Source organism: Oncorhynchus mykiss, chromosome 13, assembly GCF_013265735.2.
Source record: "Oncorhynchus mykiss isolate Arlee chromosome 13, USDA_OmykA_1.1, whole genome shotgun sequence".
NCBI lineage: Eukaryota > Metazoa > Chordata > Actinopteri > Salmoniformes > Salmonidae > Oncorhynchus > Oncorhynchus mykiss.
In genome coordinates, this window is record NC_048577.1 from 27,763,329 (window position 1) to 27,788,817 (window position 25,489).

At 46.7% G+C, this 25,489-nt stretch overlaps 1 protein-coding gene across 1 annotated transcript; it reads left to right on the plus strand.

The window, feature by feature from the left end:
- The first annotated feature begins 4,825 nt into the window (after positions 1-4,825).
- LOC110485129 (zinc finger protein 391-like) lies at positions 4,826-25,245 on the plus strand. Its single transcript, XM_036939731.1, has 6 exons — positions 4,826-5,417; positions 9,718-10,085; positions 12,987-13,153; positions 13,280-13,604; positions 18,236-18,355; positions 25,072-25,245. Exons 1-6 carry the CDS (start codon positions 5,099-5,101, stop codon positions 25,243-25,245), a joined length of 1,473 nt encoding a protein of 490 aa, XP_036795626.1. The 5' UTR covers positions 4,826-5,098.
- The last annotated feature ends 244 nt before the right edge of the window (positions 25,246-25,489 follow it).

The following is a 25,489-nucleotide window of genomic DNA, read 5'->3' on the forward strand; positions in this document are numbered from 1 at the left end:
CCGTCTTAAGGGGAAGGTTCTGAGTGGAGAGCCAAACTCTCTGACCGCGACAATATCTAGGACTCTTAGTTCTACGCTTATTAGCAGCCCTCACAGTCTGCGTCCTATAACGGCAAAGTGCAGACCTGACCCTCTTCCAGGTGCGCTCGCAACGTTGGACAAAAGCCTGAGCGGAGGGGACGCTGGACTCGGCGAACTGAGATGAGAACAGCGGAGGCTGGTACCCGAGGCTACTCTGAAAAGGAGATAGCCCGGTCGCAGACGAAGGAAGCGAGTTGTGGGCGTATTCTGCCCAGGGGAGCTGTTCTGACCAAGACGCAGGGTTGCGAAAAGAAAGACTGCGTAAGATGCGACCAATAGTCTGATTGGCCCGTTCTGCTTGACCGTTAGACTGGGGGTGAAAGCCGGAAGAGAGACTGACGGAAGCCCCAATCAAACGGCAAAACTCCCTCCAAAATTGAGACGTGAATTGCGGACCTCTGTCCGAAACGACGTCTGACGGAAGGCCATGAATTCTGAAAACATTCTCGATGATGATTTGTGCCGTCTCTTTAGCAGAAGGAAGCTTAGCAAGGGGAATGAAATGAGCCGCCTTAGAGAACCTATCGACAACCGTAAGAATAACAGTCTTCCCCGCTGACGAAGGCAGTCCGGTGACAAAATCTAAGGCGATGTGAGACCACGGTCGAGAGGGAATAGGAAGCGGCCTGAGACGGCCGGCAGGAGGAGAGTTACCGGACTTAGTCTGCGCGCAGACCGAACAAGCAGCCACGAAACGACGCGTGTCATGCTCCCGGGTGGGCCACCAAAAACGCTGGCGAATGGAAGCAAGCGTACCCCGAACGCCAGGGTGGCCGGCTAACTTGGCAGAGTGAGCCCACTGAAGAACGGCCAGACGAGTAGGAACGGGAACGAAAAGAAGGTTCCTAGGACAAGCGCGCGGCGACGGAGTGTGAGTGAGCGCTTGTTTTACCTGCCTCTCAATTCCCCAGACAGTCAACCCGACAACACGCCCCTCAGGGAGAATCCCCTCGGGGTCAGTGGAGGCTACTGAAGAACTGAAGAGACGAGACAAAGCATCAGGCTTGGTGTTCTTAGAGCCCGGACGATAAGAAATCACGAACTCGAAACGAGCGAAAAACAGCGCCCAACGCGCCTGACGCGCATTAAGTCGTTTGGCAGAACGGATGTACTCAAGGTTCCTATGGTCAGTCCAAACGACAAAAGGAACGGTCGCCCCCTCCAACCACTGTCGCCATTCGCCTAGGGCTAACCGGATGGCGAGCAGTTCGCGGTTACCCACATCATAGTTACGTTCCGACGGCGACAGGCGATGAGAAAAATACGCGCATGGGTGGACCTTGTCGTCAGAGAGGGAGCGCTGAGAAAGAATGGCTCCCACGCCCACCTCTGACGCGTCAACCTCGACAACGAACTGTCTAGAGCCACTGGAGACAGCAAGAGTGCGAAACTCAATAGAGTAGTCTGTTATGGATCGATTGCCTTGACATAGGGAAGACAGGGCCCTGGAAGCCTCCTCCCCAAAAACAGATCGATCAAAAACCCGTATCATCTCCTCCTTAAAGTCCTGATACTGGTTAGTACACTCAGCCCTTGCCTCCCAGATTGCCGTGCCCCACTCACGAGCCCGTCCAATAAGGAGAGATATGACGTAGGCGACACGAGCAGTGCTCCTGGAGTAAGTGTTGGGCTGGAGAGAAAACACAATATCACACTGGGTGAGGAACGAGCGGCATTCAGTGGGCTCCCCAGAGTAACACGGCGGGTTATTGATTCTGGGCTCCGGAGATTCGAAAGCCCTGGAAGTGGCCGGTGGATCGAGGCGGAGATGGTGAACCTGTTCTGTGAGGTTGGAGACTTGGGTGGCCAGGGTCTCAACGGCATGTCGAGCAGCAGACACTTCCTGCTCGTGTCTGCCTAGCATCGCTCCCTGGATCCCGACGGCTGAGTGGAGAGGATCCGAAGTCGCTGGGTCCATTCTTGGTCGGATTCTTCTGTTACGGTGCGTGAATGAGGACCCAAAAGCGAATTAACTTAAACAGAGCTTCTTTAATTACCAAACATAGGTAGGCTCAGACGGACCGGCAGATTCCGACAGGACAAGACAAGGTTACAGCAAACATGACGACAGTCTGGTTCAGGCATGAAACACAACAAACAAGAATCCGACAAGGACAGGAACAAAAACAGAGAGAGATATAGGGACCTAATCAGAGGGAAAAAGGGAACAGGTGGGAAACGGGGTGACGAGGTGGTTAGGAGGAGACAAGGCACAGCTGGTGGAAATTGGGGGAGAAAAGGTAACCTAACAACGACCAGCAGAGGGAGACAGGGTGAAGGGAAAGGACAGAGACAAGACACAACATGACAGTACATGACATATAGGGTGTAGGGTATTAGTATTAGCTTTAGGGTGTAGGGTATTAGTATTAGCTATAGGGTGTAGGCTATTAGTATTAGCTATAGGGTGTAGGGTATTAGGTATTAGTATTAGCTATAGGGTGTAGGGTATTAGATTTTGTATTACCTATAGGGTGTAGGGTGTAGGGTATTAGTTTTAGCTATAGGGTGTAGGCTTTTAGGTATTAGTTTTAGCTATAGGGTGTAGGCTATTAGGTATTAGTATTAGCTATAGGGTGTAGGGTATTAGTATTAGCTTTAGGGTGGAGGGTATTAGTATTAGCTATAAGGTGTAGGGTTTTTGTATTAGCTATAAGGTGTATGGTATTAGTATTTGTTTTAGCTATAGGGTGTAGGGTATTAGTAATAGCTATAGGGTGTAGGGTATTAGTATTAGCTATAGGGTGTAGGGTATTAGTATTAGCTATGGGGTGTAGGCTATTAGGTATTATTTTTAGCTATAGGATGTAGGGTATTAGTATTAGCTTTAGGGTGTAGGGTATTAGATTTTGTATTAGCTATAGGGTGTAGGCTATTAGGTATTAGTATTAGCTATAGGGTATTAGGTATTAGTATTAGCTTTAGGGTATTAGGTATTAGTATTAGCTATAGGGTGTAGGGTATTAGCATTAGCTACAGGGTGTAGGCTATTAGGTATTATTATTAGCTATAGGGTGTAGGGTATTAGTATTAGTATTAGCTATAGAGTGTAGGGTATTAGTATTAGCTATAGGGTGTAGGCTATTAGGTATTAGTATTAGCTATAGGGTGTAGGCTATTAGCTATAGTGTGTGGTGTATTAGGTATTAGTATTAGCTATAGGATAGGGCATTCGTAAAGTATTCAGACGCCTTCACTTTTTCCACATTTTGTTACATTACAGCTTTATTCTAAAATGGACGATTTGTTTTACCCCTACACACAATACCCCATAATGACAAACCAAAAAGTTTAGTTTAAAAAAAAAAAATTGCACATTGATTAACTTAAGTATTCAGACCCTTTACTATGAGATCAGATGCATCCTGATTCCATTGATCATCCTTGAGATGTTTCTACAACTTGATTGGAGTCCACCTGTGGTAAATTCAATTGATTGGACATTATTTGGAAAGGCACAGACCTGTCTATATAAGGTCACAGTTGACACTGCATGTCTGAACAAAAACTAAGCCATGAGGTCAAAGGAATTGTCTGTAGAGCTCCGAGACAGGATTGTGCCGAGGCACAGATCTGGGGAAGGGTACAAAAACATTTCTGCAGCATTGAAGGTCCCCAAGAACAGTCTCCCCTATCATTCTTAAATGTAAGAATTTTTGGAACCACCAAGACTTCCTAGAGCTGACCGCCCAGCCAAACTGAGAAATCGGGGGAGAAAGGCCTTGGTCAGGGAGGTGACCAAGAACCCAATGTTCACTCTGACAGAGCTCCAGAGTTCCTTTGTGGAGATGGGAGAACCTTCCTCAAGGACAACCATCTCTGCAGCACTCCACAAATCAGGTCTTTATGGTAGAGTGGCCAGACGGAGGCCACTCTTGATGAAAACCTGCTCCATAGCACTGAAGACCTCAGACTGGGGTGAAGGTTCACCTTCCAACAGGACAACGCCCGTAAGCACACAGCCAAGACAACACAGGAGTGGCTTTGGGACAAGTCTCTAAATAACCTTGTGTGGCCCAGCCAGAGCCCGGACATGAACCCTATCTAACATCTCTGGAGAGACCTGAAAATAGCTGTGTAGCAATGCTCCCCTTCCAACCTCACAGAGCTTGAGAGGATCTGTAGAGAAGAATGGTAGAAACTCCCCACATGCAGGTGTGCCAAGCTTGTAATGTCATACCCCAGAAGACTGGAGGCTGTAATCGATGCCAAAGTTGTTTCAACCAAGTACTTTGTAAAGGGTCTGAATACTTATGTAACTGTGATTTTTCAGTTGATTTTAATAAATTAGCAAAAATATGTAGCGTTTTTGCTTTGTCGTTATGGGGTATTGTCGATTTGAGTATTTGAAATGTATTTTAAATCATTTTTAGAATAAGGCTAATGGCTAATAACACAATGCGGAAAAAGTGGGAAGGAATGTTGTTACACCATGTAGGAGCAGTATGGACCTAGTCTGTTCATTATATACATCTACATGATGTATTGTTACACTACGTAGGAGCAGTATAGACCTACATTAGCTAGCTACTTATTTAGGTTTAGTATGACTTAAATGAAACTGCCTTAAATGTTCTGTAGTAAACGTCTTTTTACTTGCAATAGTCAATCAACACATTCAGGTCTTTGTATGTCTCAATATAATAGTATTATTTAATTAAATTCACGTAAAATAATATTTATCTGAAAATAAAATATGATCCTCAGCTGCGTTTCCCCTCCAGTCAGCGATGTGAGTCTTTCAGGCAACGCTGCCAGCGTGACGTATAATCTAATGGACGGTTCTTCAGAAACAGCTCGTCAACCACTTCGGTAGCTTGCTAACCAACATAGCCGAAAGATTCAAGTTATTTATACGCTTTCGGTATATATTAGCTACTCTGTTTTCGACACACTTCTGTGTCTAAACTTGTTAACCTATTTAATATTACGTTTTTTGTATTAGTCAGCTATAGTAGCTGGCTGGTTTAGTTAGCACTAGCCTAGTCGCTAATAAAGCTAGCTAACATCCCCGACCATGAGTTCACTCAACTACTCTCGTCCTGTTAAAGAAGAGGGGGTCTGCTGGACGGAGAAAGAGGGTCTGTGGCTGAACATTGTTGTGAAAGAGGAGAAGGAAGAGGAGGATGTCACGGTTAAACAAGAAGTAGAGGGTGAGGCTGTGAAAGTGAAAGAAGAGGAAGACGCGTTCAGAGTGAAAGAGGAGGACGATGTTACAGTAAAAGAAGAGGAGAAAGAGGAGGATGCAGTTTTTGGAGTGAAGGAGGAGGAGGAGGGGGAGATGACTGTCACGTTGAAGGAGGAAGAGGAGGAGGTTGGAGATCTGTTTAACACCAGTAAGTACCGTCTGCAGTCGTTGAACCAATATGCAGTAAAGGGGTTCTACACTTTAATGTTGTTCTGTAGGAATGGCTGAAGCTACACTGTAACGTTTAGAACATCAAGAGTGGACCATCAACAAAACGTCAACAATTGATCAAATGCATCTAATGACAATGCCTGAAATACTGTAGTCCTCAATTTCTCCTATTAGATTAGCCCAATATGTAGTCATAGAGGGGCATTCAGCAGTTGTTACATCCATTTTGGGACTTATACATTAATTATATGTACCCATTGTTTCTTGAAGAAATCACTTACAAATGCCCCATGAGCTTAGGTCAACTGTCGTACCCCATCAGAACCCCAAAATATAAGCTTTTTTTTACTCCAATGTTTATCAGTAAATGTAAACAAACACTGTATATCCTCTACATGATTAATTGATTTAATTGAGTCTCAAGCATTTCTAAAACATTTAACATTTTCATTTAATTCTTTAAAAAAAAATCAAATTTAGAATAAGTAACGTAACAAAATGTGTAAAAAGGGAAGCGGTCTGAATTTAATGAATGCACTAGGGCCCCAACTAAAAAAAATATTGGGTCAACCAAGAGTCGTCTTTTCTTTCTACCAACCGATTGGTAGAAATGTTATAACGTGTATTTTTCCATATATAGACACACCCCATGTGTTTTAATTAAATCAACTATATGTACTGAACTGGTCTGATGCTTTAAGCACTCTGTTTGATTAAATAATTAAGACACACAAATGACTCGGGAGCCAGAGATCAAGATAGCCGAACCATCAGAAAAAAACTCTTCCTCCCCCCTCTGCTGCTGGCCTTCGTAAATTCTGATGTTATGCTCCTAAAGCTTCTGGTAATAGGCTACACCAGCAGTCAGCAAACTTTTTCCATTCCATCCATCCTTTGGGTTCCTTTTGGCAAACTCCAAGCAGGCTGTCATGTCTTTTACTGAGGAGTGGCTTCTGTCTGGCCACTCTACCATAAAGGCCTGATTGTTGGAGTGCTGCAGAGATGGTTGTCCTTCTCCACAGAGAAGTTCTCCCATCTCCACAGAGGAACTTTGGAGCACTGTCAGAGTGACCATCAGGTTTTTGGTCACCTCCCTGACCAAGGTCCTTCTCCCCCAATCGCTCAGTTTGGCCGGGTGACCAGCTCTAGGAAGCGTATTCCATTTAAAAATGATGGAGGTCACTGTTTTCTTGGGGACCTTCAATGCTGCAGAATTTTTTTGGTACCCTTCCCCAGATCTGTGCCTCGAAATAATCATGTCTGGGAGCTCTACGGACAATTTCTTCGACCTCATTTCTTGTTTTTTTTCTCTGACATGCACAGTAAACTGTGGGACCTTATATTAACAGGTGTGTGACTTCCATATCATATCCAATCAATTGAATTTACCACAGTTGGACTACGAACAAGTTGTAGATACATCTTAAGGATGATTAATGGAAACAGGATGCACCTGAAAGCAATTTCGAGTCTCATAGCAAAGGGTCTGAATACTTATGTAAATAAGGTATTTCTGTTTATCTGTTGTCATTATGGGCTATTGATGACACCCCTCTGAAACAAGATAGCCTAACCATCAGAAAAAACCTCTTCCTTACCCTACTCCTCACTCGGCTGCTGGCCTTTGTAAATTCTGATGTTATGCTCCTATAGTTTCTGGTAATAGACTACACCAGCAGTCGTTATGCTCCTATAGTTTCTGGTAATAGGCTACACCAGCAGTCGTTATGCTCCTATAGTTTCTGGTAATAGACTACACCAGCAGTCAGCAACCTTTTCCATTTGGTGCCAAGTTATCTGACCATTTCTACTGATCTGGTGCCAGTTATGATTTTCATATTCACATTTTATTGGAACAGTTTAATTTAATTTATAATAGTAATAATAATTATTATAGTTTAGCTCAACATCATTCTCTGTGGTTAATCTACATTCTATTTAAATGAAAATGATAAAGAAACATTTTCATTGCCGTTGCTAAGTTTCTTTTTAATAAGATACATAAAGCTCAAAAATGCTAACATTGCAGCCTGCATGTATAAAATATCCTGATAAATAAATATCATAAATCTCATCTCATCTCATCTTGAACTTCTTCCATTTTCTAATAATTGCGCCAACAGTTGTTGCCTTCTCACCAAGCTGCTTGCCTATTGTCCTGTAGCCCATCCCAGCCTTGTGCAGGTCTACAATTTTATCCCTGATGTCCTTACACAGCTCTCTGGTCTTGGCCATTGTGGAGAGGTTGGAGTCTGTTTGATTGAGTGTGTGGACAGGTGTCTTTTATACAGGTAACGAGTTCAAACAGGTGCAGTTAATACAGGTGATGAGTGGAGAACAGGAGGGATTCTTAAAGAAAACTAACAGGTCTGTGAGAGCCGGAATTCCTACTGGTTGGTAGGTGATCAAATACTAATGTCATGCCATAAAATGCAAATGAATTACTTAAAAATCATACAATGTGATTTTCTGGATTGTGTATCAAATGCTTGTTCTCCCCACTGTAAGTATTTGATCACCTACCAACCAGTAAGAATTCCGGCTCTCACAGACCTGTTAGTTTTAACAAACAGATCACTGACCATTTTGAATCTCACCGTACCTTCTCTGCTGTGCAATTCGATTTCCGAGCTGGTCACGGGTGCATCTCAGTCACACTCAAGGTGCTAAACAATATCATAACCGCCATCGATAAAAGACAGTACTGTGCAGCCGTCTTCATCGACCTGGCCAAGGCTTTCGACTCTGTCAATCACCGTATTCTTATCGGCAGACTCAACAGCCTTGGTTTTTCAAATGACTGACTCGCCTGGTTCACCAACTACTTCTCAGATAGAGTTCTGTATCAAATCGGAGGGCCTGTTGTCCAGACCTCTGGTAGTCTCTTTGGGGGTACCACAGGGTTCAATTCTCGGACCGACTCTTTTCTCTGTATATACCAGCGATGTTGCTTTTACTGCAGGCTATTCATTGATCCACCTCTACACAGACGACACCATTCTGTATACATCTGGCCCTTCTTTGGACATAGTGTTAACAAACCTCCAAACGAGCTTCAATGCAATACCAAACTCCTTCTGTGGCCACCAACTGGTCTTAAACGCTAGTAGAATTAAATGCTCTTCAACCGATCTGCACCTGCCACCTGACTGGCGTCACTACTCTGGACGATTCTGACTTAGGTATTTGTTGTTGTCCACATATTCTAATGTGTCTGGTTAGACTATATATCTCACTGGTCATCCACAAAGCCAACACCTACTTTGGAAACCTTTCCTTCCAGTTCTCTGCTGCCAATGACTGGAACGAATTGCAAAAATTGCTGAAGTTGGAGACTTAAATCTCCCTCACTAACTTTAAGCATCAGCTATCTCAGCAGTTTACTGATCGCTGCAGCTGTACAATAGCCCATCCAACTGCCTACCTCATCCCCGTGTTTTTATTTACTTTTTTTGCTTATTTGCAGACCCGTATTTCTACTTGCACATCATCATCTGCAGATCTGTCACTCCAGTGTTAATTTGCTCAATTGTAATTACTTCGCTACTATGGCCTTTTTATTGCCTTTCCTCCTTACTCCATTTGCACACACTGTATATCGATTTTTCCATTGTGTTATGTGAAATAAAAAAAAATGTAAAAAATAATTCTAACTTTATTGACAACACCCAAATGGATACTGTCATTAACGCGGTTCTTCAATAATTATACATAATTCATAATACTGTAGCAAACATTATATTAAACAGGACATTCAAACTAGCCTTACAATTATAATCCAAAGTAGTGTGAAATGTACTCATAAGCAACCTGGAAATGGAGGTTACTCCCCAGAGTTTCGCCCATTTCACATTCAGAATATATTGTGAAAAACTAAAATCTTTGCTCACCATTTCTGCTCCAGGCAGAAAAAGTACATCCATAACTATCGGTTTCCTCATTAGCAGGGAGGAGTTTTTGCAATCAAATTGCCCTCGTGCCGCAATTTTAGCAAACACAGAAAGTTGCCTATATTGGAGATCAAAAGCCATCTGGCACACTGTTTATAGTTTTAACAACATGAATGACTTATTTCTAGCCTACAATCATCGATGTTACTACTAATGTGAAAACAAGACAAAATATGGATTTTTTTTGCTCATTTTAAGACAATTGTCAAATAATTGTAACATTTATTACAGACGTCAATTGTTCTACTACACTGTTGGCATCACCTTTTACAGTGGATTACCTCTGTTGTGGGCCTTTAATCATGTCTGACTTTGTTGTTCACACAGGAGAGATATTTAACTATCATGGATCCTCTGGGGAGCCTCAACAACCTTGTGATGCTGAAGAGGCAGAGAAGAGTCTCTCCGGATCAGAACAACTCAATAAACACCTGCAGAGATCCACAGGGAAGAGAACTCACTGCTGCTCTGACTGTGGGAAGAGATTCACCTCATCAGGCATTAAAATTCATCAGAGAACACACACAGGAGAGAAATCTTACAGCTGTGGTCAATGTGGGAAGAGTTTTGGTAGATCTTGCCATCTTACTCAACACCAGAGAACACACACAGGAGAGAAACCATACAGCTGTGGTCAATGTGGGAAGAGTTTTGGTCGATCTTGCCATCTGACTCAACACCAGAGAACACACACAGGAGAGAAAGCTTACAGCTGTGGTCAATGTGGGAAGAGTTTTACAACATCTCGCTCTCTGACTCTACACCAGAGAACACACACAGGAGAGAAACCTTATAGCTGTGGTCAATGTGGGAAGAGTTTTGGTCGATCTGGAGAGCTGACAGTGCACCAGAGAACACACACAGGAGAGAAACCTTATAGCTGTGGTCAATGTGGGAAGAGTTTTGGTCGATCTGGAGAGCTGACAGTGCACCAGAGAACACACACAGGAGAGAAACCTTATAGCTGTGATCAGTGTGACAAGAGATACTCTGATAAAAGATCTCTGATCAAACATCAGACAATGCATACATGAAGGAGTTATTTTGTGATATTGATGTCACAATGTAGAATGGTTTAATGTTGTTGGAGTATTTTAATTAATTTCACAATGTAGAACCCTAAAAGTTTGCCCCATTCAATTGATTTCAGCGTGATATGGATATTAGCCTTGGGAAAAATCCAGGCTCTGAATTGAAAAAGTACTATTTATGTGATTTAACAAAAAGTGACTAACACAAAAAGAGTTGTGTTACACTTACCATGTTGGTGACCCACTTGAATCAAAATGCAACACTTCAAAATGTAGCTGGCTGTTTTCTACAAGTTGTCCTCTAAACAGTGATGTACACATTATTCCCAGAATCTGTGTGGTTTTTGAGCTGTTAGTTTTAACAGGCCGTGCAACCTCATCTCCCTCCTCTCGGCACAATTGATTTTAGCATGATATCGATGAGTGATGACAAAATAAGTGTTACATTCCTTTGTTTAGCGACCCCTAAATTTAAATGCATCACTCCAAAATGTAGCTGACTGTCTTCTGCAGGTTGTCCTCTAACCTGTGAGGTAAAAGATATCTCCCATTTCCAGGTGTTTTCTTTAGTTGTGTTCGTTTCAACATCATCTACATCCTGATTTCCCCCCCAATCGATATCAGTGATTTATACATATTACTTTATGTTCTATATTATACATACAATACATATTAACAAAGGGGTGTACATTTGGGTTTGATATTTCATATTTACAATTCATGTAACATTTAGTAATCATATTTATTTATGCAATCAACGTGACAATTTTCGGGTATAATTATATTGACGTTGTTGCCCTTCTTTTAGAATATCAGTGTTCATTCTCTTTTAGAATATCAGGGTTCAGTACATTTGGCGACTGGGCCCCGATCCAACAACATGCCTATCGAGTGAACCCTGAAAAGAGAGAGAAGCTCCGCAGTGAGGTGGAAAGTTACTACGGATATTGCAGGGGTTTCCTCTTGAAATCAGACATGTCCGTGTCAAGGACAACTTGGATGCTGAAATTCTCAAAGGTGGGCAGTCAAAAAGTTTTGTGTTTTGCGTTTAGCCAGTGCGTTACCATGGATCACAATTTATTTTGACTGCATGTTTTTCCTGTATTGGATATGAGTTTTGTTTGGGCTCGTTCCAAGAGGACGAGAGTTATAGAAGCTAACGTAAACTGAACCCATTCCGTACAAATGTGCGCAACCACGACATTCAAACGAGGCTACAAAGAACTAATGTGACTGTGTTGACTTCAAAATCTGGGGTGTGAACAACGTTTCTTTTCAAGCGTTGATCGACATGGTAATAGCCATCATGTGTCATGTCGTAATGTTCAGCATGCATAAAGCAACTAATTCTGTCTTACAATCTCTCTCCACCAGGTGTAGCACTTCTCTCGTTTAAAAACAAGATATGGACAGTGACGGGGGTAAGGGGGGTGGTACCTAGTCATATTTTGCGTCGTCGCTGCAAGCGATCACGACTCTCAAAAAAACTGTTTACTTCTGAAGATCACTTTAGCACTGTCCTAAAACCCGATTCAAATTCGACACAAACCTTCAAATAGGTAATGACACATTATATAAACTCTTTATACTGTTTTATTTACATTTTAGCAGTGATAAGTTGGACAGATCGAGTTAAAAAAGCTATTTTCCCACACAACATCTCTCCTTCTTACTATCATCTTACTATCACGCATTCGTTTCGCTTCCCCACCCGCCATTTAAAAAAAGACCCGACAGGGCTCGTTGCCTTCTTGAATCATACAGAAACCGGCAGCGTTTAGGTTCATGTCATTTATTTTCTTGAAAAGGGGAGAAAGTGTGCTTTACAATGGTATCGACATTACAATTGGTCTGGAAGTATTACGTTTTTGGGGCGCTAAAATAAGGTCAATTGTACGGACCAACGCGATGTTCAGAAGTGAGTGAGTTTACGTTAGTGAGTTTTAGGACGACGAGAGTTCTAGAAGCAAAAAAAATACATATTTAGAATTACATTATTTTTTTGTCAGCCACCTTTTACATGCTTTAGTTTTTCCATCCCATTTTTTGCGGTTGGACTTCAGCCCGTCAGCCTCGTTAGCACGTAGGACGCACTGATTGGTGTCACCTCGTTAGTCAGTATGTGTTACACCTGTGCTGGCTTGTCCATCTCGTTAGTGGGAAGGTGTTTCACCTGAGCTGGTCCAGGTTCTATTTAAGAGTGTCTGGCCCAGTGCTCCAGTTGTCTTGATAGATGTGGAGAGTCAACACCTTTAGTTGTTCCACCTTTCTGGTTAAAGATGTTTTCATTTCAGGTTGAAGCTTCTTTCTGAAGAGAGCTTTTTTTTGAAGAAGAAAAATGAATATAAACAAGCAAACCTGGTCGGTTCCGGGGATTGGTATAGCAAATATCGTAAGATTTTCATGGACTGAAAAGGAGATGGAACCTTGGGGCAGGGAAACTTTTGGAAGGACCATATTGATGGGATGCCTCAGGATAGAGGTGAAGGAAGTACTCTGCCTTCAAGGCAACCCAAATGAAAAGGGTTTTGATGTGACGTGATGTGACGTGATGATGTATTGAAGATGGCAAAGGAAGCGGAAAGAAAAGGACCCCTGTGCCATTATGCGGTGACCAGCCTGGCAAAGAACAACTTCAGGGTGGTCACCGTAAACATGTACAATCCGCACGTGAAGGATGAAGAAGTGAGGGCCTTTCTGGGGAGATACATGGACAATGTCTCCTCAGCGAGGTACCTCAGGGACTCCCTGGGTTTCTGGAACGGGAGAAGAGGTTTCCAGGCGTTACTCAGGGAGTCCCCGAAGAGTGTGGATGGCTACCTCCATCCTCTGGCGATGTTCTCCCTGGGGGCTGACAGGGGAACACTCTACTATGCCCGTCAGCCCCCGTTCTGCAGGCGTTGTATGGCCTACGGCCATATCCTGGCCTCGTGCAGTGCCAAGAGGTGTCGATTTTGTGGGTCGGAAGAGCACGAGGCCAAGGAATGTGACGAGCCCAAGGCTTGCCACGGGTGTGGCTCAAGAGCACACCTGTGGCGTGATTGCCCGGCTCGTCACAGGTCATACGCGTCTGCAGCTGGGGGGGGAGCGGGGGATGGGGGGAGGAAAGAAAGGACGCGTGCGGATTGCATGGATGGCACAGGGGAAAAGACGGCGCAGGAAGAAGATGGGAAGAAGGATGAGGTGGGAAGAAAGAGGCGAGGAGAAGAAAAGAATGGAACAGAAGGAGAGAAGAAAAAGGGGACGGAAGAAGGTGGAGGAGCTGAGAAGAGGGAGAAGGGGACAGTGGTACGAGAAGGAGTGGAAGAGGGAACGGGGACAGTGGTACGAGAAGGAGTGGAAGAGGGAACGGGGACAGTGACGGAGAAGGAGGGAGGAGTGGATGTGGGAGGGGAGGGGGTGGGAGGGGGGGGAGATGGGGGGAAGGAGTGGGGGGACAGCCTGCCAGGCTTCCTCGAGGTCGAAATGAGGGATTTGGTGGAGGGGTTAGTGGGGATGGGACGTTGTGTCTCCCCGCTACCTCCTTCACCAAAGAAGAAAGGGATAAAGAGGGGGAGCTTGGCAGGAAGTGAGAGGGAGGGGGGTGTGGAGGGGGAGGGGGGGGTAATTTGTCCTCCCGGTTTGCCTCAGCCCCTTGCATTTTAGTGGATGACTCCAGTGAGGGGTCGGTGGGTTGTTTGCTAGAGGGATCCCAACTCCTGTTTGGGGAGATGGGGTCCCCTATATGCAGCCCCGAGGCAAACAGGGAGGGGGGGGTGGTGGGTGGGGAGGGAGGACCCAACACACTGCCTGGATCATGGGTTGGGATGGAGGACGGGGGGGCGTCAGGAGAGGAGAGGACGTCCCCGCCGGTGGAGATGGACCAGGGGAGCATCGGGTGAGTCTCCTGGTTTTTCTTTGGGTTTTGGGGTTTTTATTTGTTGTAAATAATTAAATGAATAGTTCTGTTTCTTTTTTTAGTCTAAATGTTAGGGGGTTAAGGGATAATGTTAAAAGGAGGGCGGTTTTTTGTTATTTAGAGGGTGTGGGGTTTGATTTCTGTTTTTTACAGGAGGCTCACCTGAGGGATGGTGGGGATGTGTGTAGATTTAAGAGGGAGTGGGATAAGGGGGAATCTTTTTGGGGCATAGGAGGGGTGCACTCAACAGGAGTAGGGATTTTGTGTGGGCATAGAGAGGTTAAAATAGAGAACACTTTTGTAATAATGCAGGGTAGAGTTTTGGGGATAGATGTTAAGTTTAGAGAAGCTAGATATAGGTTAATTGGGGTGTATGGGCCACAGGTGGCGGCAGACAGGAGGGAGATGGTGGACTGTCTGGCGCCCCTGTGTGTTACAAACAGGCACTTGGTGATAGGAGGAGACTTTAATATAGATTTAGGGTTAGGCGGTGATAGCAGTGCAGGTGCCATCTCTGGGCTAATGGCTTGCCATGGTCTGGTTGATGGTGGCCTGCACACTACTCCGGCAATGGTCGGTCCTACATGGCGCAACTCCAGGGGGGTTGCGCGGAGGCTCGACTACATTTTTGTATCCAGGTCTTTGGGTCAGTTGTCTGGGCGGCTGTTGCCTGTTTTCTTCACGGATCACGACGGGGTGTTCCTGCAGGTGGGGTCGCCAGTCTGCCTCTTCGGTAGGGGGTACTGGAAGTTAGATCGGGATATACTGGAGGAGCAGGCTTTCGTTGACGCATTTTTTTGTTTCTTTCGGAGGCTTGACGGCCTCCGGTCCATGTGCGAGGGGGTGTTAGAGTGGTGGGATTTAGTCAAGGGGAGGATAAGGGTTTTCATAATAGGATATTGTAGAAGGAAAAAAAGGGAGGAAAGGAGGGAGGTGGATCGTATCCAAAGGTTAATTGAACTCGAGTACGAGGCAGGCAACCTCGGCGGGTCGATTGACTGGGAGAGATTCGCAGCCCTAAAGGCGCAGCTCAGGGAGCTGCAGGAGCAGAAGGCTCGAGCTTTCCTGGAGCGTGCGCATAGTGGCTTTCTAGAACATAATGAGACTTGTTCCGCTATGTTCTTTAAGTCGGTTAGGGCCAGACAGAGTAGGAAGGTAATGAAGGGAGTTAGGGAAGAAAATGGTAGTATAGTAAGTAAACCAGAGGAAATGGTCAGGGTGACAACTGATCATTTCCAAGGTTTATTTAAGGAAAGGGAAATAGATGTAGAGCAGGGAAACGTGTTTTTAGAACACTTGTCCCGGCGGTTGCCAGAGGACATTAGAGACGTGATGGAGGCCCAGATCTCACTAGAAGAGGTTGAGAGCGCTCTTAGGAGGATGGGAAAAGGGAAGGTGCCTGGGATGGATGGGCTGCCGGCTGAGTTTTACCTCAAGTTTTGGGGTATACTTGGACCAGTGGTTCTCGAAGTCTTGAAGGCCATCCTTGAGACGGGGGTCCCGGGGGGATCAATGGCTGTTGGTGTGCTGTCACTTCTTTATAAGAAGGGGGAAGCAACTGACCTTGGCAACTGGCGGCCATTGACCATGCTGTGCGTAGATTACAAGATTCTTGCAAAGGTTTTAGCAGACCGGTTGCGCACAGCCCTTCCCTACGTCGTCCACGAGGATCAGACGTGCGGGGTAGAGGGCCGCTCTATAAGATGGAACCTACAGTTGATCAGGGATTCCATCGCTTGGGTTGAAGATAGAGGGCTGCCTTTAATGGTAGCAGCGCTAGATCAGGCGAAAGCTTTTGATCGCGTGAATAGATCTTTTCTATTCAGGGTGTTAGGTAGATTAGGATTTGGGGAGAAGTTTATAGGATGGATCCGTACTTTATATGTCGGAGCGGGGTGTCGAGTTAGTGTAAATAGTCACTTAGGTGACGTTTTTGACCTCTCGTCTGGGGTCAGGCAGGGATGCCCACTCTCGGCTCTCCTCTTCGTTCTGTACATGGAGCCTCTGGGGGCTGCCATTAGGGCAGACACAGGGGTGGAAGGCTTGTTGATCCCTGGAAGCGGTGGGCTGCGTGTTAAGATGACGCAGTACGCCGACGACACTTCCTTGCTGTTGTGCAAGGACTCGTGCCTGACAAGGTCCCTTGCCATCTTTGGGGATTTCACCCGAGCGTCGGGAGCAGTTCTGAACCATGCAAAGTCTTCCGTCAAGTTTTTCGGAAGATGGCGCGGTAGAACGGATGTGCCTGGGGGGTTATCTCTCTGTGAAGGGGCCCTGAGGATTCTCGGGGTTCATTTTGAGACCTCCGGCTCAGCGACGCTAAACTGGAACATGCGTATCGCAGTGGTACAGAGGAAGCTAGCAATGTGGAAGGCTAGGTATTTGTCTTTTATGGGCAAAGTCCTGGTCCTAAAGGTGGATGTGTTGCCGTCTCTTTTGTATGTGGCGTACATCTATCCATTGCCGGCTTGTCTGAGGAGGCCTCTAGTGAGGCTTGTGTTTCAGTTTATGTGGAGTGGCAGGTGCGAGTGGGTCGCAAGGGCACGCATGATCTGTCCCATCGGGGAGGGAGGTAGGGGGGTACCACATTTCCCCCTCAAGCTGGACGCCATTTTTGTTTCTTTCTTGTTGACGGAGCTTGCTCGTCCGGTTATACACCCGTCCGGTTACCTCCTGCGGGTGTTCTTCTCGTATAAGGCGAGAAGCGTAATGGTGTGGTCTAACGCGGGTCCTCGGGCGGAACAGCTGCCGTGGCATTTTGGCCATGCGGCCAAGTGGCTGCGTGCGCACCCCGAGGTTGAAGTTGCCCGAGTAGGTTTAGACCACAGGCACCTGTACGAGGAGGTCAGGCAGGCAGGGAGTCCTGCGCCTGTAGCGGGCATCTCGTCAGTGGTCTGGGAGGGAGTGCAGGCGCGGGGTCTGGACAATAGGCTCAAGGACCTGAATTGGTTGGGCCTCCATAAGCGCTTGCCGGTACGTGCCATCTTGTACCGGTATAGTTTGGTGCAATCCCCCACCTGTCCAAGATCCTCTTGTGGCAGGGAGGAGACTGTGCGCCATGCCTTTTGGGACTGTGCCTTTGCCGGACTAGTCTGGGCTAGGGCACGGGTAATGCTAGGTGTGGTTAGGAGTGATTTTGTTTTGACATGGGCTAGGCTAGAGAGAGGCGTAGGGAGAGCAAAGGGAACGGATAGGGACAGGTTTCTGCTCTGGCTTCTCATGAGTCTCTTTAAAAAGGGACTGTGGGAAGCCAGGCAGAATTTAGTCAAGACAGGGAGAGATTGGGGGGTGGAAGGGATAGTGAGAAGGGTGGAAGGTGATTTGAGGGGGAAGATGAAGAGGGAGGAGAGGAAGTGGGGGAAGCATGCGGCACGGGAGAGGTGGAAAGGGGGTTTAGGGCTGGGAGTGTTAGAGTGAGTTTGGTAAGGGGATAGATTAGGGAAGGGGAGATAGGGAAAGGGTTAGGTATTGGTTAGGTATGACGGGGAGGGACGATGCTCCCCTGAGGTTTGTTTTTGTTTGATGTTTTTGTAAATACAATTAATTAAGAATGAATGAGAATTATGATTTTGTAATAGTATGAATGGTATTGATTGTAATAAATTATTTTAACCACCTTTCTGGTTAAAGATGTTTTCATTTCAGGTTGAAGCTTCTTTCTGAAGAGAGCTTTTTTTTGAAGAAGAAAAATGAATATAAACAAGCAAACCTGGTCGGTTCCGGGGATTGGTATAGCAAATACCGTAAGATTTTCATGGACTGAAAAGGAGATGGAACCTTGGGGCAGGGAAACTTTTGGAAGGACCATATTGATGGGATGCCTCAGGATAGAGGTGAGGGAAGTACTCTGCCTTCAAGGCAACCCAAATGAAAAGGGTTTTGATGTGACGTGATGTGACGTGATGATGTATTGAAGATGGCAAAGGAAGCGGAAAGAAAAGGACCCCTGTGCCATTATGCGGTGACCAGCCTGGCAAAGAACAACTTCAGGGTGGTCACCGTAAACATGTACAATCCGCACGTGAAGGATGAAGAAGTGAGGGCCTTTCTGGGGAGATACATGGACAATGTCTCCTCAGCGAGGTACCTCAGGGACTCCCTGGGTTTCTGGAACGGGAGGAGAGGGTTCCAGGCGTTACTCAGGGAGTCCCCGAAGAGTGTGGATGGCTACCTCCATCCTCCGGCGATGTTCTCCCTGGGGGCTGACAGGGGAACACTCTACTATGCACGTCAGCCCCCGTTCTGCAGGCGTTGGATGGCCTATGGCCATATCCTGGCCTCGTGCAGCGCCAAGAAGTGTTGTTTTTGTGGGTCGGAAGAGCACGAGGCCAAGGAGTGTGACGAGCCCAAGGCTTGCCACGGGTGTGGCTCAAGAGCACACCTGTGGCGTGATTGCCCGGCTCGTCACAGGTCATACGCGTCTGCAGCTGGGGGGGGGAGCGGGGGATGGGGGGAGGAAAGAAAGGACGCGTGCGGATTGCATGGATGGCACAGGGGAAAAGACGGCGCAGGAAGAAGATGGGAAGAAGGATGAGGTGGGAAGAAAGAGGCGAGGAGAAGAAAAGAATGGAACAGAAGGAGAGAAGAAAAAGGGGACGGAAGAAGGTGGAGGAGCTGAGAAGAGGGAGAAGGGGACAGTGGTACGAGAAGGAGTGGAAGAGGGAACGGGGACAGTGACGGAGAAGGAGGGAGGAGTGGAGGTGGGAGGGGAGGGGGTGGTAGGGGGAAGATGGGGGGAAGGAGTGGGGGGACAGCCTGCCAGGCTTCCTCGAGGTCGAAATGAGGGATTTGGTGAAGGGGTTAGTGGGGATGGGACGTTGTGTCTCCCCGCTACCTCCTTCACCAAAGAAGAAAGGGATAAAGAGGGGGACCTTGGCAGGAAGTGAGAGGGAGGGGGGTGTGGAGGGGGAGGGGGGGTTAAGAGAGTGGCGGGGGGGGAGGGGAGGGTAATTTGTCCTTCCGGTTTGCCTCAGCCCCTTGCATTTTAGTGGATGACTCCAGTGAGGGGTCGGTGGGTTGTTTGCTAGAGGGATCCCAACTCCTGTTTGGGGAGATGGGGTCCCCTATATGCAGCCCCGAGGCAAACAGGGAGGGGGGGATGGTGGGTGGGGAGGGAGGACCCAACACACTGCCTGGATCATGGGTTGGGATGGAGGACGGGGGGGCGTCAGGAGAGGAGAGGACGTCCCCGCCGGTGGAGATGGACCAGGGGAGCATCGGGTGAGTCTCCTGGTTTTTCTTTGGGTTTTGGGTTTTTTATTTGTTGTAAATAATTAAATGAATAGTTCTGTTTCTTTTTTAGTCTAAATGTTAGGGGGTTAAGGGATAATGTTAAAAGGAGGGCGGTTTTTTGTTATTTAGAGGGTGTGGGGTTTGATTTCTGTTTTTTACAGGAGGCTCACCTGAGGGATGGTGGGGATGTGTGTAGATTTAAGAGGGAGTGGGATAAGGGGGAATCTTTTTGGGGCATAGGAGGGGTGCACTCAACAGGAGTAGGGATTTTGTGTGGGCATAGAGAGGTTAAAATAGAGAACACTTTTGTAATAATGCAGGGTAGAGTTTTGGGGATAGATGTTAAGTTTAGAGAAGCTAGATATAGGTTAATTGGGGTGTATGGGCCACAGGTGGCGGCAGACAGGAGGGAGATGGTGGACTGTCTGGCGCCCCTGTGTGTTACAAACAGGCACTTGGTGATAGGAGGAGACTTTAATATAGATTTAGGGTTAGGCGGTGATAGCAGTGCAGGTGCCATCTCTGGGCTAATGGCTTGCCATGGTCTGGTTGATGGTGGCCTGCACACTACTCCGGCAATGGTCGGTCCTACATGGCGCAACTCCAGGGGGGTTGCGCGGAGGCTCGACTACATTTTTGTATCCAGGTCTTTGGGTCAGTTGTCTGGGCGGCTGTTGCCTGTTTTCTTCACGGATCACGACGGGGTGTTCCTGCAGGTGGGGTCGCCAGTCTGCCTCTTCGGTAGGGGGTACTGGAAGTTAGATCGGGATATACTGGAGGAGCAGGCTTTCGTTGACGCATTTTTTTGTTTCTTTCGGAGGCTTGACGGCCTCCGGTCCATGTGCGAGGGGGTGTTAGAGTGGTGGGATTTAGTCAAGGGGAGGATAAGGGTTTTCATAATAGGATATTGTAGAAGGAAAAAAAGGGAGGAAAGGAGGGAGGTGGATCGTATCCAAAGGTTAATTGAACTCGAGTACGAGGCAGGCAACCTCGGCGGGTCGATTGACTGGGAGAGATTCGCAGCCCTAAAGGCGCAGCTCAGGGAGCTGCAGGAGCAGAAGGCTCGAGCTTTCCTGGAGCGTGCGCATAGTGGCTTTCTAGAACATAATGAGACTTGTTCCGCTATGTTCTTTAAGTCGGTTAGGGCCAGACAGAGTAGGAAGGTAATGAAGGGAGTTAGGGAAGAAAATGGTAGTATAGTAAGTAAACCAGAGGAAATGGTCAGGGTGACAACTGATCATTTCCAAGGTTTATTTAAGGAAAGGGAAATAGATGTAGAGCAGGGAAACGTGTTTTTAGAACACTTGTCCCGGCGGTTGCCAGAGGACATTAGAGACGTGATGGAGGCCCAGATCTCACTAGAAGAGGTTGAGAGCGCTCTTAGGAGGATGGGAAAAGGGAAGGTGCCTGGGATGGATGGGCTGCCGGCTGAGTTTTACCTCAAGTTTTGGGGTATACTTGGACCAGTGGTTCTCGAAGTCTTGAAGGCCATCCTTGAGACGGGGGTCCCGGGGGGATCAATGGCTGTTGGTGTGCTGTCACTTCTTTATAAGAAGGGGGAAGCAACTGACCTTGGCAACTGGCGGCCATTGACCATGCTGTGCGTAGATTACAAGATTCTTGCAAAGGTTTTAGCAGACCGGTTGCGCACAGCCCTTCCCTACGTCGTCCACGAGGATCAGACGTGCGGGGTAGAGGGCCGCTCTATAAGATGGAACCTACAGTTGATCAGGGATTCCATCGCTTGGGTTGAAGATAGAGGGCTGCCTTTAATGGTAGCAGCGCTAGATCAGGCGAAAGCTTTTGATCGCGTGAATAGATCTTTTCTATTCAGGGTGTTAGGTAGATTAGGATTTGGGGAGAAGTTTATAGGATGGATCCGTACTTTATATGTCGGAGCGGGGTGTCGAGTTAGTGTAAATAGTCACTTAGGTGACGTTTTTGACCTCTCGTCTGGGGTCAGGCAGGGATGCCCACTCTCGGCTCTCCTCTTCGTTCTGTACATGGAGCCTCTGGGGGCTGCCATTAGGGCAGACACAGGGGTGGAAGGCTTGTTGATCCCTGGAAGCGGTGGGCTGCGTGTTAAGATGACGCAGTACGCCGACGACACTTCCTTGCTGTTGTGCAAGGACTCGTGCCTGACAAGGTCCCTTGCCATCTTTGGGGATTTCACCCGAGCGTCGGGAGCAGTTCTGAACCATGCAAAGTCTTCCGTCAAGTTTTTCGGAAGATGGCGCGGTAGAACGGATGTGCCTGGGGGGTTATCTCTCTGTGAAGGGGCCCTGAGGATTCTCGGGGTTCATTTTGAGACCTCCGGCTCAGCGACACTAAACTGGAACATGCGTATCGCAGTGGTACAGAGGAAGCTAGCAATGTGGAAGGCTAGGTATTTGTCTTTTATGGGCAAAGTCCTGGTCCTAAAGGTGGATGTGTTGCCGTCTCTTTTGTATGTGGCATATATCTATCCATTGCCGGCTTGTCTGAGGAGGCCTCTAGTGAGGCTTGTGTTTCAGTTTATGTGGAGTGGCAGGTGCGAGTGGGTCGCCAGGGCACGCATGATCTGTCCCATCGGGGAGGGAGGTAGGGGGGTACCACATTTCCCCCTCAAGCTGGACGCCATTTTTGTTTCTTTCTTGTTGACGGAGCTTGCTCGTCCGGTTATACACCCGTCCGGTTACCTCCTGCGGGTGTTCTTCTCGTATAAGGCGAGAAGCGTAAAGGTGTGGTCTAACGCGGGTCCTCGGGCGGAACAGCTGCCGTGGCATTTTGGCCATGCGGCCAAGTGGCTGCATGCGCACCCCGAGGTTGAAGTTGCCCGAGTAGGTTTAGACCACAGGCACCTGTACGAGGAGGTCAGGCAGGCAGGGAGTCCTGCGCCTGTAGCGGGCATCTCGTCAGTGGTCTGGGAGGGAGTGCAGGCGCGGGGCCTGGACAATAGGCTCAAGGACCTGAATTGGTTGGGCCTCCATAAGTGCTTGCCGGTACGTGCCATCTTGTACCGGTATAGTTTGGTGCAATCCCCCACCTGTCCAAGATCCTCTTGTGGCAGGGAGGAGACTGTGCGCCATGCCTTCTGGGACTGTGCCTTTGCCGGACTAGTCTGGGCTAGGGCACGGGTAATGCTAGGTGTGGTTAGGAGTGATTTTGTTTTGACATGGGCTAGGCTAGAGAGAGGCGTAGGGAGAGCAAAGGGAACGGATAGGGACAGGTTTCTGCTGTGGCTTTTCATGAGTCTCTTTAAAAAGGGACTGTGGGAAGCCAGGCAGAATTTAGTCAAGACAGGGAGAGATTGGGGGGTGGAAGGGATAGTGAGAAGGGTGGAAGGTGATTTGAGGGGGAAGATGAAGAGGGAGGAGAGGAAGTGGGGGAAGCATGCGGCACGGGAGAGGTGGAAAGGGGGTTTAGGGCTGGGAGTGTTAGAGTGAGTTTGGTAAGGGGATAGATTAGGGAAGGGGAGATAGGGTATTGGTTAGGTATGACGGGGAGGGACGATGCTCCCCTGAGGCTTGTTTTTGTTTGATTTTTTTGTAAATAGAATTAATTAAGAATGAATGAGAATTATGATTTTGTAATAGTATGAATGGTATTGATTGTAATACATTATTTTAACCACCTTTTTGGTTTACTTCCTGTCTGTAAGTTTGTTGTGAGTTTTTCTTTTGTTTGCCTCTTCTTGGGCAGATTTAGTGGGTCTCATGGTGGGTGTCTTTTTGGTCCCAGTTGTTGTTACTAGTCAACTTTCAGTGGACACCCCCGAAGTGTCTTTCAGAATCCCTCCTAAAATCCCACCTGTTTAGTTTTTTTTGTCAGTGACTTTGTTAGTTCCCTCTTCTATTTAAGGGACGTTTCTGGTTTTCTTGCTGGGGAATGTAACAACAAACAATGTAGTAAAACAAGCTTATATTTTGGGTTGTAGCACCCAATTCTTGTTAATCAAAGGTATTTCCTTGAAATGTTCTTCTGTTTGCTGTGTCTTATTTGTTTTATTCTTTCTGTGAAATGCATTGCGATGCATCCATGTCTGAAATGTGCTGTTTAATTAAAGCTTGGTTTGAGCATATTGCAAAATAAATGGACCCAATCAAGACTCTTAGTATGAAAAACAGTATAAATTCAGTGCATTTGTTGAAGATGAAAAAAATTTGAAATCAATAATACGTCAAAAGATTCAATTACTGAGAACTGAAACAAACAAATGGATCAAACAGATCAATCCCACTTTTCCTGCCTGCTGAAGGCATGGTGGAGTGGTAAACGCCACCCCCGGCTCTACCAGGGGCTTGAGGTGGTCTCCCACAGCTCTTCTTATGCCATGTCCTGTGGCCTTGCAGTTCCATTTCTTGACTGCCCCTGCAACACAAACACATTTAGTCATATTATATACAACACTCTGGGTCGGTTTCCCAGCAAATCTTAAGCTTACTCCCAGACTAAAATGCTTGTTTGAGCTGTCTTATCTCAAAGCGACTTGCACTTAAAATAGTGGTAGATTTAGCCTGTTCTGGACTCAACAAAGCCAATTGCAAGAGGGCAGATTAGAGCTACTTTAGGACTAAATGGAAGCTTAAATGAATCTTTCAAAGAGGCAGGTTAGACTTCTGCTTCGTGCTGTTTGTGAGGGAGCCTGGACTATGTGGAATGTCTAAATGAGAACCAACATGCACCATAGAGGTCAGACCAGTACTGGTGGATAGGAGTAATCCATTACATTACTTTGAGACTGCTTTCCTATGTACAAAGAAAATGCATTGGAGATAATATCTCTGCTTGAGCCTAGACTTTCCTCTCTGTCTCAAAGAGGAAGGCCTTCACCTAATTCTCTCCAACTTCTAATCACTGAGGTTTTAGGCATCTGGAATCTTTCATTGTGAAACTGGTGATTTGTGTGGTTCCAGTGAAGCAACTCTGTGTTTAATTGTTCAAAGTCTGCAGGGCCATTTGTGAACTGAGTCTTCACATCAAGTTTCCTGATGCTGCTGGTCAAGCCAACTATAAAGTGCAATTGTCTGAATATGGGCAGTTCCCAGGAGTGATTGGCTGGTTAGATGGATGTCATGTTCCCATCAAGTGTCCATCAACTCCTGATGCTGAGGAATACCGTAACCATAACTGGTTTACCATCAATGTTCAGGGTGGATGCACTCCTCATTTAGAGTTCTCAAACATTGTTGCCCGTTGGAAAGGTGCAACTCAGCATGGAAGGATTTCCCTCAACTCTTCATTGGTCTCAGTTTCAGAGAGGTCAACATAGTGGACAACTACTTGGTGACAGTGGATATGGTCAGAGTAACTTTTTATTCACTACATACATAAAACAGCTGAGCAGCAAAGATACAACAGAGCTCATATCCACTCGAGAGGGATGGTCCAGCGTATGTTTGGAGTATGGAAAAATAGATTCCAGTGTTTTCGCAAAACACTTCGTTTCAAGCCAAGAAGATGCTGCAAGGTGATCATTGCTACAGCTGTGCTGCACAACTACCTGAAGTAGCATGACTGTCCTGATCCTCCCATGATCAGCATCAAGCAGATGTACCCGTGACTGAGGCAGATGTGTCCGTGACTGAGGTAGATGTGTCCGTGACTGAGGTAGATGTGTCCGTGGCTGAGGTAGATGAGCTCATGGCTGAGGCAGATGTTCCCATGACTGAGGCAGATGTGTCCATGGCTGAGGCAGATGTGCCCATGGCTTAGGCAGATGTGCTCATTGCTGAGGCAGATGTTCCCATGGCTGAGGCAGATGTTCCCGTGACTGAGGCAGATGTGCTCATGGCTGAGGCAGATGTGTCCATGACTGAGGCAGATGTGCCCATGACTGAGGCAGGCAATGACCAACGAGGACTTGCAAACGGAGTTGCTTCACATTGCAGCACTTCAGCTCGATGAGATGCATTTAAATATGGAATGTATTCATTATGGATGATTTTTTTCTTTGATA